The 12,091-nt window shown below is 43.7% G+C and overlaps 1 protein-coding gene across 3 annotated transcripts in view; it reads left to right on the plus strand.

The window, feature by feature from the left end:
* Nucleotides 1–11,753, plus strand: part of fmnl1b (formin-like 1b) — a 37,343-nt gene extending 25,590 nt beyond the window's left edge. For 2 of the 3 annotated variants that reach the window (XM_023809249.2, XM_023809251.2), the window contains exons 10-26: nt 452–526; nt 962–1,072; nt 1,217–1,369; nt 1,484–1,585; nt 1,758–2,046; nt 2,275–2,493; nt 2,616–2,740; nt 2,862–3,064; nt 3,617–3,851; nt 4,496–4,564; nt 4,654–4,734; nt 5,802–5,931; nt 7,752–7,915; nt 8,701–8,802; nt 9,068–9,148; nt 9,414–9,528; nt 10,300–11,753. In XM_023809249.2, coding sequence (XP_023665017.1) covers nt 452–526; nt 962–1,072; nt 1,217–1,369; nt 1,484–1,585; nt 1,758–2,046; nt 2,275–2,493; nt 2,616–2,740; nt 2,862–3,064; nt 3,617–3,851; nt 4,496–4,564; nt 4,654–4,734; nt 5,802–5,931; nt 7,752–7,915; nt 8,701–8,802; nt 9,068–9,148; nt 9,414–9,528; nt 10,300–10,400 — 2,355 coding nt within the window. In that variant the 3' untranslated portion in view covers nt 10,401–11,753. The remainder of the gene's footprint in view (nt 1–451; nt 527–961; nt 1,073–1,216; nt 1,370–1,483; nt 1,586–1,757; nt 2,047–2,274; nt 2,494–2,615; nt 2,741–2,861; nt 3,065–3,616; nt 3,852–4,495; nt 4,565–4,653; nt 4,735–5,801; nt 5,932–7,751; nt 7,916–8,700; nt 8,803–9,067; nt 9,149–9,413; nt 9,529–10,299) is intronic. The other variant, XM_023809250.2, reaches the window with a different exon arrangement.
* The last annotated feature ends 338 nt before the right edge of the window (nt 11,754–12,091 follow it).

The raw sequence follows: 12,091 nt of genomic DNA on the forward strand, positions 1-12,091 counted from the left end.
GGTGTTTCCTGTGCTGTGTTAAACCCTGAGGCTTATTCAGGGCCTTGTGAAGGAGATTTAATCCCCTTACCCATCTCCCACTATCACTAACATAACCATTCATCCCTCTGCATGCCAGTGACTTACACTGTAACGTGATTCTGTGTAAATACACGCAAACCATATAATAATTTAACCTCATCAGTTTTTTCGACAAGGCTTGATAAGGGGATGATAGCAAGGAATTCTGATGTTTCCCACGATCTTCCAGGTTCCATCTTAAAACTATCACAGATGGAATTAGATAGTTTGTGTTGCAGCATTATAAAATGAGAAACAGCATTGGAATAAAAATTTCATGACCCATGAGTGCACATTATTTTTTTGGGATTTCATAAGCAGTTGTACCTGGGATTTGCTGCCACCTTGTGACCTCCTTGGTAATTGCATGCCGGTTTTATATCTTTTTCAGGTATGTGGTGAGAAGAACCGCTTCGAGAAGCTGATGGAGTATTTCACAAATGAAGACAGCAACATAGACTTCATGGTAAGAAATGTAAAGCCAGATATTTTTTAAGGAAGCAAACATTAACAAAAGGCAAGACATTAAGAATCAGTGGTTAAGACGACAGGCATCACTTAAATTATAGGAATATTGTAAAACCTGCTCTTGTGAAAGAGGTATATGTGTTAGAGGGATGGGAGGAAAGGGTAGGGAGAAGCAGAAGAATAAAAACAAAGCCATTTTGACATCAGCATAAGGGGAAAAGGGGAAGAGAAAGAGCAGGTTGTTAGGGTTAGGGCACCTTCCCCGGGGCTCAAGGGACACAAGATCACAGCTAATCACTGGGGGCATGTTATGGCTGGACTGAAAGAGCATGCTCACCATCTGATTCACCCCGCCAAGGGGTGTCCACCCCCACACACAATTTTGTGACATGCTGCAGTGATTGTAAGTGCCTTCCCCCCTGTTCCCATACAGGTTGCATGTATGCAGTTCATCAACATTGTTGTTCACTCAGTGGAGAACATGAACTTCCGTGTGCACCTGCAGTATGAGTTCACCAACCATGGCTTAGATGAGTACTTGGAGGTAAGCGCCCGTGTCAACGTCTACGGTATGATATCCCAACTGTAGGATTGTAGAAGCTGTAGAAGAATCTGACAGCATGTTCTATGAATCCACAGAGTACTTCTGCAGATGATCTACCTGTATGTTTATCTCTCTGTCTCCAAGCAGAAGCTGAAGTTCACAGAGAGTGACAAGCTGCTGGTGCAGATCCAGGCCTACCTGGACAACGTGTTTGACGTGGGAGCACTGCTGGAAGATGCCGAGGCCAAGAACACTCTGCTGGAGCACATGGAGGAACTTCAGGATGTCAATGCCCAGGTGACATGGATATATTCATGCGTGTGCAGGCGTGTAGAGATCCTGAGGTCTGTCATGCTGCGTTTCATAGGACCTTCAAGCCTGGCTGACTGTATAAGGCTTCCTGCATTTTAGCTCAGCACCAAGATGCAGAAGAGTGAGGTGGAGGCCATGGAAAAAGTGGCAGAGCTGGAGAAGCAGCTCATCCAGGCTACCAAGGAGGTAGAGATGCTAAAGGTAAAGGCTGAGCTCAGCAGATTTCAACATGCATAACTCTTTTTAATCATGTTAATAGTACATGGTCTAGCTTAATAGTACATGGTGTAAGGCAGTGTTTCATCAAACGATGGCTCACAGTGTCATTGAATATGTACGATACACCAGTAGGTCTGTGGTTTGTGATTTATAGGAAAGTCTCCGTGAGTCGTGTGCGCAGGTTACATTCCTGCAGCAACGTGAACGTGAGAGGGAGCTCGACCGGGAGAGGGAGAAGGACCGCGAAAGGGACCACAAACAATCCTCCCAGATCTCCTCAGATCTGGAGATGAAGGTCCAGGAGCTGCAGGACAAAGGGCTGATCCGCTTGGAGCGCTCAGCCTCCGGAAAGCTGGCCATCCACTTGGTGCCTGTCACCATAACTCAGTCTGCTCCTGAGCCTGACTCTCACACTAGCCAGGCTCTGCCCACCACTGAAACAGGTCAGCCACCAACTGCATTCATTGCTCAGATTGTTTTATGAGCTCCTGTACACAGTTTGAAATAATTAACCCCACAGACAATTGCATGCGTTATTTAAGACTTCAAACAACAAAAATACTCAACACCTGTACAATGTCATTGATTGTATTGGGCACCAGTCAGCCTCTATTAATCATATTAATTATACCAAATGTAAAAATATTCTGCCTTGTTTTTGTTTTCTAAAGACTCACCAGCACCCATGAACCTGACTGACAGTCTAGCAGCCCCACCTCCTCCTCCTCCACCGCCTCCCCTTCCTGGAGCAGAAGGACTCCATGTGCAGGGTCCTACTCCACCTCCTGCACCCCCCCTGCCGAACTCAAGCATCCCACCTCCGCCCCCACCTCCACCTGGATGTGGCCCTCCACCTCCGCCCCCTCCGGGTGGTCTTCCTAGCACTCCAGGTAAGTGCGGCATAACTTCCTTTTGGTGATGTTCTAACTCTCGTACACAGTCTGACGTAAGCATCAGAATAAAACTGACGTTAGATACCTTTAGTATCTGTTCTCCCTCGCAACCTTTACAGGAACTAAGTGTAAGAAGACCATCCAAACTAAGTACCGCATGCCTCTGCTAAACTGGCAGGCCCTCAAGCCCACCCAGGTGGCCGGCACCGTCTTCAACGAGCTGGATGACGAGAAGGTGCTTGTGGTAAGGCCCGTTCTCTCACTGCCTTTCACAGCCCTCTTCTAACTGCCATCATTGCTATACCTTGTTGTGGAATATGGCAGCTTGACGGTATCTCTCCTGTGCCTCTACTTGCCCGTGGTAGGAGCTGGACATGTATATTTTTGAAGAGCAGTTTAAGACCAAGGCCCAGGGTTCCCCAATGGAGCTGAGCACCCTGAAGAAGAAGGTGTCCCAGAAGGCTCCCAGCAAGGTGTCTCTCATTGAGCCAAACCGGGCCAAGAACCTTGCCATCACCCTGCGCAAAGGGGGCATGAGCGCCGGGGAGATCTGCACCGCCATAGAAACGTACGGACACTATGTTTCTGCTAGCTACCTGCTGGCATCTCATTAATTGTTCTCAGCTGTGAAACTTAACAATGCTCGTTATTAAGGTCAGCTCCCCTATTTATTTATGAATGAGAGACTCTGCTATTAGAAGTAGTAATTAAAATAACTAAATAATAATGGCCTTTCCTGTTTAAAGCTTATTTCTACTTTGAACGGCAAAGGGAATGTTGCCAAAACTGGTGACTACTTTGTCAGTTCACTGTTGCACATTCTCTCTAACCACCATCGCCTTGTTCATCTCCCATCTCCAATCCTCTATCGCCTTGTTCATTTCCCATCTCCAATCCTCCATCGCCTTGTTCATCTCCCATCTCCAATCCTCCATCACCTTGTTCATCTCTCATCTCCAATCCTCCATCGCCTTGTTCATCTCTCATCTCCAATCCTCCATCGCCTTGTTCATCTCCCATCTCCAATCCTCCATCGCCTTGTTCATCTCCCATCTCCAATCCTCCATTGCCTTGTCCATCTCCCATCTTACCTCATCTTCCTTTATGTCTCCTTTTTCAGGTACGACCAGCAGTCTCTGAGCCTGGACTTCCTGGAGCTGCTGGAGCGTTTTATCCCGTCGGAGTACGAGATGAAGCTGATCCAGAACTATGAGCGGGAGGGCCGGCCGCTGGATGAGCTGTCGGAGGAGGACCGCTTCATGATGCATTTTGGGAAGATCACTCGGCTGGCCCAGCGCATCAGCACCCTGACCTTCATGGGCAACTTTGTGGAAAGCGTGCAGCTGCTGCAGCCGGTCAGCCTGGTTTCTGTTGTTCACCTTCCGCTTATTTACATTCCTTTGGGTCGCTAGCAGAGATCCAGCATAACACCATCAGTAGTGTAGCAACAGGTAGCATGCAGGTTAAAGAAACACACTCTTCCCACAATGGAAGTACTGTTATACATTTGTTATATCTTTAAGAAAGAGATGTCAGTAAATTATCCAGGGGCAATAGTTAACTCTGGAAGTTGTAGGTAACTTCCAGAATGGGTGAAACACTTCGTTAAACATTTCAGCTCGTGTCAGCAGTTGTAGGAGATTCTGCTTTCTGCCATTGTTGAGGAAATGTCATGTGAAAGTGGTAGTTTGAGATGGCTCAGCATCTTACTTAGGCTGACATTTTTTAAAGTTTGGTGTAATGATAGAGGTTATAATGGCTGAAGCAAACATCACGATTATTAGTTCTGTGTGAACGCTAATGGTGTTATGCTCCAGGCCCCTCTTTATATATTTATATATTAGAGTGTCCACTACTGAAGAGGGATGTTTTTTTTTTCTTCTCAAATACATTTCATCCCATCAATGATCTGTCACGTTTAATGTGGGAAATGTGTGTGCATTAAAATGAATGGATGGAATAATGATCCAAAGTTCTTTGCTCTCCTTTTGCCTTCCAGCAACTGAATGCTATCATTGCCGCCTCAATGGCTATTAAATCTTCTGCTAAACTGAAGAAAGTATTGGAGGTAAGACACGTCCTCCGATATGGACTTTGCTGGACTCAGACAACTCATTGTCTTCCAGCTAGGTTCACTTGTGATTCTTATTCCCTCAGATCATCTTGGCTTTTGGGAACTATATGAACAGCAGCAAGAGAGGAGCAGCCTATGGCTTCCGGCTCCAGAGCCTGGACCTGGTGAGACGCCCAAAATGTGCTGATGACCAGCCAGTGCCACATTGTTGCTGCTTTACAGTTACCCCTGCTGCCAGGATTATAACTTGGAGCAGCACTGAACATAGCTGAAGAATGTAACGTGTACAGTTGTATGTTAAAGGCTGCCAAAGAAAGTTATGTTAAATGCTATTTATCTAGGCAGCAAGTGTATATTTTCTCAGAAGTAAACACTATTTAATACTGGAATACATGCAAATGAATGGTGACACAATAAGACTCAATGGCTAGAAGAACACAGCTTTGATTCGTAAACACCAGCCATTCCATATATTTGTTAAATTTCACCACCAGCTTCATGAGGTGTTGATTAGCCATCGATGCATTGGATGTTAGCATCAAAAGCTAGGGTAATCTGAGGAGAGGTCTAAGCTTATGCAGTTTGTCAAGCACCGTAGTTTTACCAATATCATTTATACATATTTTTATTTGCTGATGGGCGCAGTAGGGCTCTGGATTCACTGGCGGATCTATGGGGCCCACCACTTTACAGGGGCTCTTGAATGCACAAAATTATGAATTTTATTGGATATGGGGGCCAAAGGTAAAATTTTGTGAGGGGGCCGAGAGCTAATCACACCTCTGTTTGGTAGTTTAAGATTTTGCACAGCACTGGAGTTACCATAGTATGAAAGCTCATTGAAATCCAACTTTGAAACAGGAACTTCAATTTTTCAATTTTAATAACAAAAAATTATTAAACCATGTAAAAAAATAAAGTTTCAATTTAGTATTTCCATCTCGTTTCCTTCGCCGCTACTAGCAGCACCCGCCATTTCCACATTACTGGATCTGTAGCGACAACAGACCGCAAAGGACGATGACCACGCCTGGGCTGATGGGAATTGTAGTTCCCGCTACCTCCCGTTCGCTCCATTCGCCTGAGCAAACTTTTCTCAGAAGAGAGTCATGCGACCACGATAGTATCGAAAAAATGGCAGTAGCATTGGTGGATGCATCAGGTTGGGCTGGTGTGGGCGTTTTCAGGGTCACACTAAATCCCAGTGTCCATCATCTGTCGTTTTCTTCAGCTTCTGGACACTAAATCCACAGACCGCAGTCAGACGCTGCTGCACTTCATCGTTAACATCATCCAGGAGAAGTACCCTGAGATGCAGTCCTTCTACTCCGAGCTGCACTTTGTGGACAGGGCTGCTCTGGGTAAACGCCCATCCACAACACACACATGCGTACTATTATAATCATTTTATAATATATTTTTCTCTGTTCCAAAGTTTCACTCCTTTGTTTTTTTAGTTTTAGCAGATGGCTTAGCCCAGGGATGTGCAATCTTATCTGCAAAGGGCCGGTGTGTATGAAGGTTTTTGGGATAAACTTTAGGTCAGCTGTTCAAACCCAGGTGTGAGGACTATTCAGCCAATCAGTCCTCTAATTAGTGACCTAATTAGGGAGTTTCAGCGAAAACCTGCATACACACCGGCCCTTTGTGGATAAGATTGCCCACCCCTGGCTTAGCCCATAACAGGGCTCTTCAAATCTGGACCTCGATTCCAAATCCAGGCCTTGTTTTCAGTTCTCCCGTAGTTTAATAATTTCTGATTCTGATTGGCCACTGAGGCTTCACACCTGGCTCACAGGTAAAGGAAGGCTGGAAAATCAGCAAGATTCAGCCCTTGAGGACTGTGATTTGAATAGCCCTAGCCTATAACTTAAATTATTTGGTAACACTTTGAGGTGACACTAATGCAGTAGTACACTCTTACTTAATGTATTAATTAACCAGTGTTAGTTACATACTGATGCCATTTACGTTCATCATTAATCAAAACAGTTCACATACTTGATGCATTTACTATATTTGTTCATGATTTGTACTTAGTAACTGAGTAGTAACTGAGTTACTAAGTATCTTGTACCCCCTCAAGTAAAGTGTTGCCAATTATTTTTATGTCTTAAATTTTATTCGTTAAGCTTTCTGCTATTGAAACTTTTCTGTTTTGTAAGTCTCGGTCCTTACGCCTTTTGACTTCAGTCTTGATTTTGCGTTGCGTCTGCAATTTCTACCTAATAAAGTGTCGGTTTGGAAGTAGCAAGGCTGGTTTAATGGGTTCTTCACTCTCATAGTCTTCTTATAGTCTGATTATCACCTAACTATCACTAGTATCACCCAGCGGTCGGCAGCCTGCGGCCTGTGAGCCATGTGCGGGCGGCTCTTTGAGCACGAGGCTGCGGCTCTTCTCAGAACGATAGACGAATTTACATTCGTAACATATTATTATAATACTTTCATAAATAGAAATTATTTATTTATGAGTTAATATTATTATTTTTTATTTTGATATTTCTTCAGCTCCAGCTCATTTCTTCAATGAGGCGGTCCATTGCGCGCTCTTGTGATGTCTGAACTGCATAATTTACATCTTCCTCAAAGTCATTCTCTATGACAAGATTACGTCGCCGGTCAAATAGTATGCTTTCCGGAGTTTTCTTCAGTGTCCAAGATTGGATGTAGGCTTGAAAATTTATTGGGATTCCTAATTTTTTCATATACTTTTTCGTAGTAAATCATCATCATGCCTTCCCAGATCATTGTAAAATTCTTATTATATTTTCACTGATTTACATATTATAGCCAGCTGCGTTCGGAGTGGTGTGTACATTTTGCACTGCTCGGTCAGCACAGTTACAAGCAGTGAAGTGGAGAGTGAAAGCCAAAGGACTGCAGAGCCTAAATGAACTTTAGCCAGAAAGAAGGGTTGAGGTTGAAGACTATCACTACAGAACTGAACAATCTAGTCACCTTCGCGCTGTTATGGGTCAGTGATTTAAAACTGAGAGCCCTCAAAATTGTTTTTCTTTATTGGGTCAGACATTTAGGATAAAATGGCTCTTTGCTTTAACAGGCTGGCGACCTCTGGTATAACCCATAACTTCATTCATGGTTATGACGCTTCTGGACTTTAAATCGAGTCATTTTTTGTTATTTATATTCCTGAATTATGAATCTGTCTTTCTACCAGTATCCCTGGATAGCATCCTTCAGGATGTACGCTCTTTGGAGAGGGGCATGGAGCTGACCCGCAAGGAGTTCATGATGCAGGACAACAGCCCAGTGCTCAAAGAGTTCCTGAAGAGCAACAGTGAGCTGCTAGATAAGCTGGTGACAAACAGCAAGACTGCCCAGGTATGCTCCTTACAGCATGGTCTTCCAGGCTGACAGTCTCTGTTGGAGAAATCCCGCCACCAGCATATGCTCTGATACTGGGCATTCCTGGGCTGCCCCAGGAGCCTGAAGCTCCATTTCCGCCTCTGACGATATGATGCTTTTTTGCTGTCAGCCCCTTTAAAAACCTTTCAAAAAAGACTCGGCTCTGGTGCGGCAGAGTGACTGTTAGCATGGGGTCATCGTCCCTTAGACTGAACTAGGGCATCGATTGAATATTCTCTTTGGTTTGATTTCATAACAGCACTGGAAAGAATTTTGGATTTGCTAATGAAATTTACCCATTAATAACTATCAGTGCTAGTCAAAATACAATGTGCATTTTATTAGATTTTAATTGAATTTTAATAATGAATTATTCCTCAATATTTAATTTCCCTTAATTCACAGAATGACTGATTAATTTTAATCAAGAATAACACTGTTTAAATTTTCAGGGAACAAATTAATAAAACCAGATTAAGGATTAAGAGAAAATGCTTCTGTTATCACATTCACACCAGGACCCATATGCTTCAAATACTGGGTTTAGTTTTAAGCACTTAAGCACCTCAGTGAAATGAGTCGTACATGATTTAACAAAGCTTTCTCTCACATCGCGGAGTCATTAATGTGTTAATGAGAGGGGGAAATCTTAGGAACTTCCTTGACTTCCATGGCCGGACTTTGGTATATAAGGGAGGCTCTCCTTAAATATAATGCCATGCTGGTCTGAATGTACCCCCCCCCCCCTTACTTTTGTGCAGGAAGCCTTTGTGTCGGTGGTGGAGTATTTTGGGGAAAACCCGAAGACCACACCCCCTTCCATGTTCTTCCCCGTGTTCGTGCGTTTCATCAAGGTGTATAAGGTAAGAGGTCGAAGTGTGCTGGACAAAACCAGGGGTGATTCTTTGAATATGTTAAGGTGGAGAGGCCAAACAGGCTATAATTCATGCAGAGGGGCCAACTAATTATATCTTTTGATTCGGTGATTGACAGACTTAGGACTCTCGGGGAGCAAATCAGCTTTGTGATGTAGGTAGCTGTGGCCCCACCCCTATATACAACCCTGGACACAATGCACCAGCAAGTGACTGTACTGAAACCTAACTGTGTCACTTTTGTGAACCACAGCAAACTCAGCAGGAAAATGAACAACGCAAGAGGCAGGAAGTCCAAAGCAGCGAGGACCCCAAAGAGCCACCAGAAAACAAGGTGATTCCAGATCATACACCTTCTACATGCTGTCTTATTGATAATGTATCAGCATGATCTCTGTCTACATCACATACAAGTGTGTGTTTTTATGCTACCTGTAGGTGACATACTACAATCTTGAATCAATAGTATTTTACAACAAAACCGGATTAGTGTCTCAGGATTTCTGCAGGTGCCTGAGGGTTCCTATACCGTCCTGAGTGAATACTGAGCATGAATATGGAAGGAGGTGCATGTCTAATGGAACGTTGACCTCTGCCAGGTGTCTGTGATGCCTAAGATGCCTCAAATGGATCTAATAGCAGAGCTGAAGAAGAGGCAGATGAACCCCCTGGTGCGGGAAGGCAAGGATGGTGCAATTGAGGACATCATCACAGGTGAGAGTGGCCTCTGGGAACCGTGCATGAAAGGCTTTAAAAGGACAGATTCAATTTTCTAGATTGTTAGTCTCTTCACTTTTCTTAGCTAAATTAAATTATGCTGTACTCTACTAATATATGAATCTTTTATGTATTCTTTTTTTGTCTCCTCTCTTTTCAAATAATTTTCCCATTTTTATTTCAAATTTCCGCCCATTTATCTGCATGACTGTGTTCTGGCCATTCCATCCATTTCCCAAATTACCCATGAACCCCCATGCTGACCATGCACACTCACTGCATCACTCCCTCTGTCTGTTGTCATCCATTCATGATTCCCCTTCTCCTGGCCATTTTCTCTTGGCCGTTTTTGGCCTTATCATTTCTGGCTACTCCCCCCCACGTGTAATCCCCCTACCCGTAACCGTGCATTCCATGCTCCTGCGGTGCTGGGTGTCCCAGCCCTCAAGACAGTGCCCTTCACAGCCCGCTCTGGCAAGCGTTCTTCCCGTCTTCTCTGCGACTCCGGCTTCAGTGACGAGAGCCCCACCTAGAGGCGGCTCTGTGTCTGTCTTTTTCACTCTCACTCCATAGGTATCTTTCTCTGGGTGATAGAGAAGGGAGAGGGCACTTGTTTTGACTTGAGGTAGTGGTGCCGAGGGGGGCAAATTCTGTAAGTTTCTGCATATCACTGATATGAAGAGCAGAACCCAATAATATGTGGGAGGGGCTAGCAGATTTTTTCCTATCCTTTTCTCTCAGTGATACTGTCATTTTTTGAATTTGCAGACCTGAGGAGCCAGCCATACAGACGGACAGACGGAGCACGGCGAAGTGGCAAGAAGAAACCCGGACAGCAGCTGCAGATCTCCTCGGACATCTCCCTGTAAGGGGCACAGGCTTGCCCACCTGCCCCCCTCCTGAATCAGCCAATCACGAGCAGAGTTTATGTTCTCTCTTGCTGCTGTGGGCCACACCCCTAGCACTCTCCTGAGCCCACACAGCAAGTCTCAATATCAGTGACTGATGCTGCATCATGTGGCTTTTATTCGTTTTCCCCCACTACAATCCGCTGAAGCGGCCCATACAACATCGGACTCTCCGTGATGTGCCAGAACTCACTCCTTAAGTAGAGAGGGTACAATTCACTGCTGGGAGGTCTGCACTTGATTCAGCAGAATATCCACCGCTGGGCATGACATTCCAGTCAGACTCAGCTATGCCCACAGACGTGAGATAGCATTTTTGGAAATAAGCACCTGACAACATTAACTCTAATTATATCAGAAATCAAACACACAGATTACATATGCTACATCCTCAAGCGACTGTGAAAGCGTGTAGCTTTCACACATGCTTTACAGGACTATATGTATATCTTCTCAAAAACATCTTCTTGGATGTGTGTGTCTCAAAGACATAGCAATTTCTGGAGCTCAACCATTTTTAAACCCAGTTATCAGCCATCAGGCAAGGATTCTTTAGACGAATGTTTCTTAATACTGGTCCCAGGGACCTCATTTGTGTTGCTTATTATGCAGCCATGGTCTTAATCATGCTTGGGGAAGCTGTTTGGGAATGAAGACACGGGTATCAGATTTGATAGATGATAGCAGGAGCTTTAGGAGAAGCCACTTCTGGGCTGGAAAAAGTCAGATATCTTCTGAACATAATTTAATTTCTTGTATATTTTTAATAAAAGTGTTCAAATTAATGGTCCACCTAATCAGTATTTAGTTTGCTACAATTATTTAACCATTAGGTATTTAATCTGTTAATTATTTTATTGAGTAATAACACCAAAAACTTATTTTATTGTAAAAAAAAAAAATCGATGACGACACATTGTAACCCCAGGAAAATCCAAAGTCCTGCAGAGACCTGCCCATCTCACAATTCAACAGCTCCATTCAGTTAAGCTGCATTGATGAAGCATTTATTTGGATCAACGAGAGCCTCTGGCACATGACTGAGAAAGCCTCCTCTTTCTGACTCTTTGAAGCCATTTTTTATCTATGCTGATTATTCTACACATGGCATCTATCCAACTGTGAATTAAAAATTTCCATGCAGTGTAAAAGAGACTGTGACACCTTTACATTTGCAGTGCGAAGAAAAAAAGGACACGTTGTATCATAAGGGTTTATAATATGAACATAGTTATTCTCATTTTACAATATATAGTCATGTTTTATTACATAGACTTTGAATTAATAAAGTTTTTATACTGTCATGGAATTTGACACCCGTGTCTACTGTTTTAATGTCTTAAATTTAATTTCATCATCGGTCCCGTTTTGCCAACCTTGGCTGGTGTATAATAGTGTAGCAAAAACATTACAAGGTATCAGTTCTGGAAAATGTTTTTAGCATATGTCTAAGGTTGATTGTATGTCATAATGATAGCTGTAAACCTACAGCCAGGACACCAGTTCTCAATACCCTGTCATGTGATTGTGGTTTTCCTGGTGACGACAAAGCGGTGTGTTCATCTGTACAGATTGGGCCCTGAGGATAAGGGTGCTCATCATGAGTTACTCCACTGAACATTTACAAAGGGTTAACCGGATTAGTGTCTCAG

This window comes from Paramormyrops kingsleyae, chromosome 5 (assembly GCF_048594095.1).
Source record: "Paramormyrops kingsleyae isolate MSU_618 chromosome 5, PKINGS_0.4, whole genome shotgun sequence".
NCBI classification, from domain to species: Eukaryota; Metazoa; Chordata; class Actinopteri; order Osteoglossiformes; family Mormyridae; genus Paramormyrops; species Paramormyrops kingsleyae.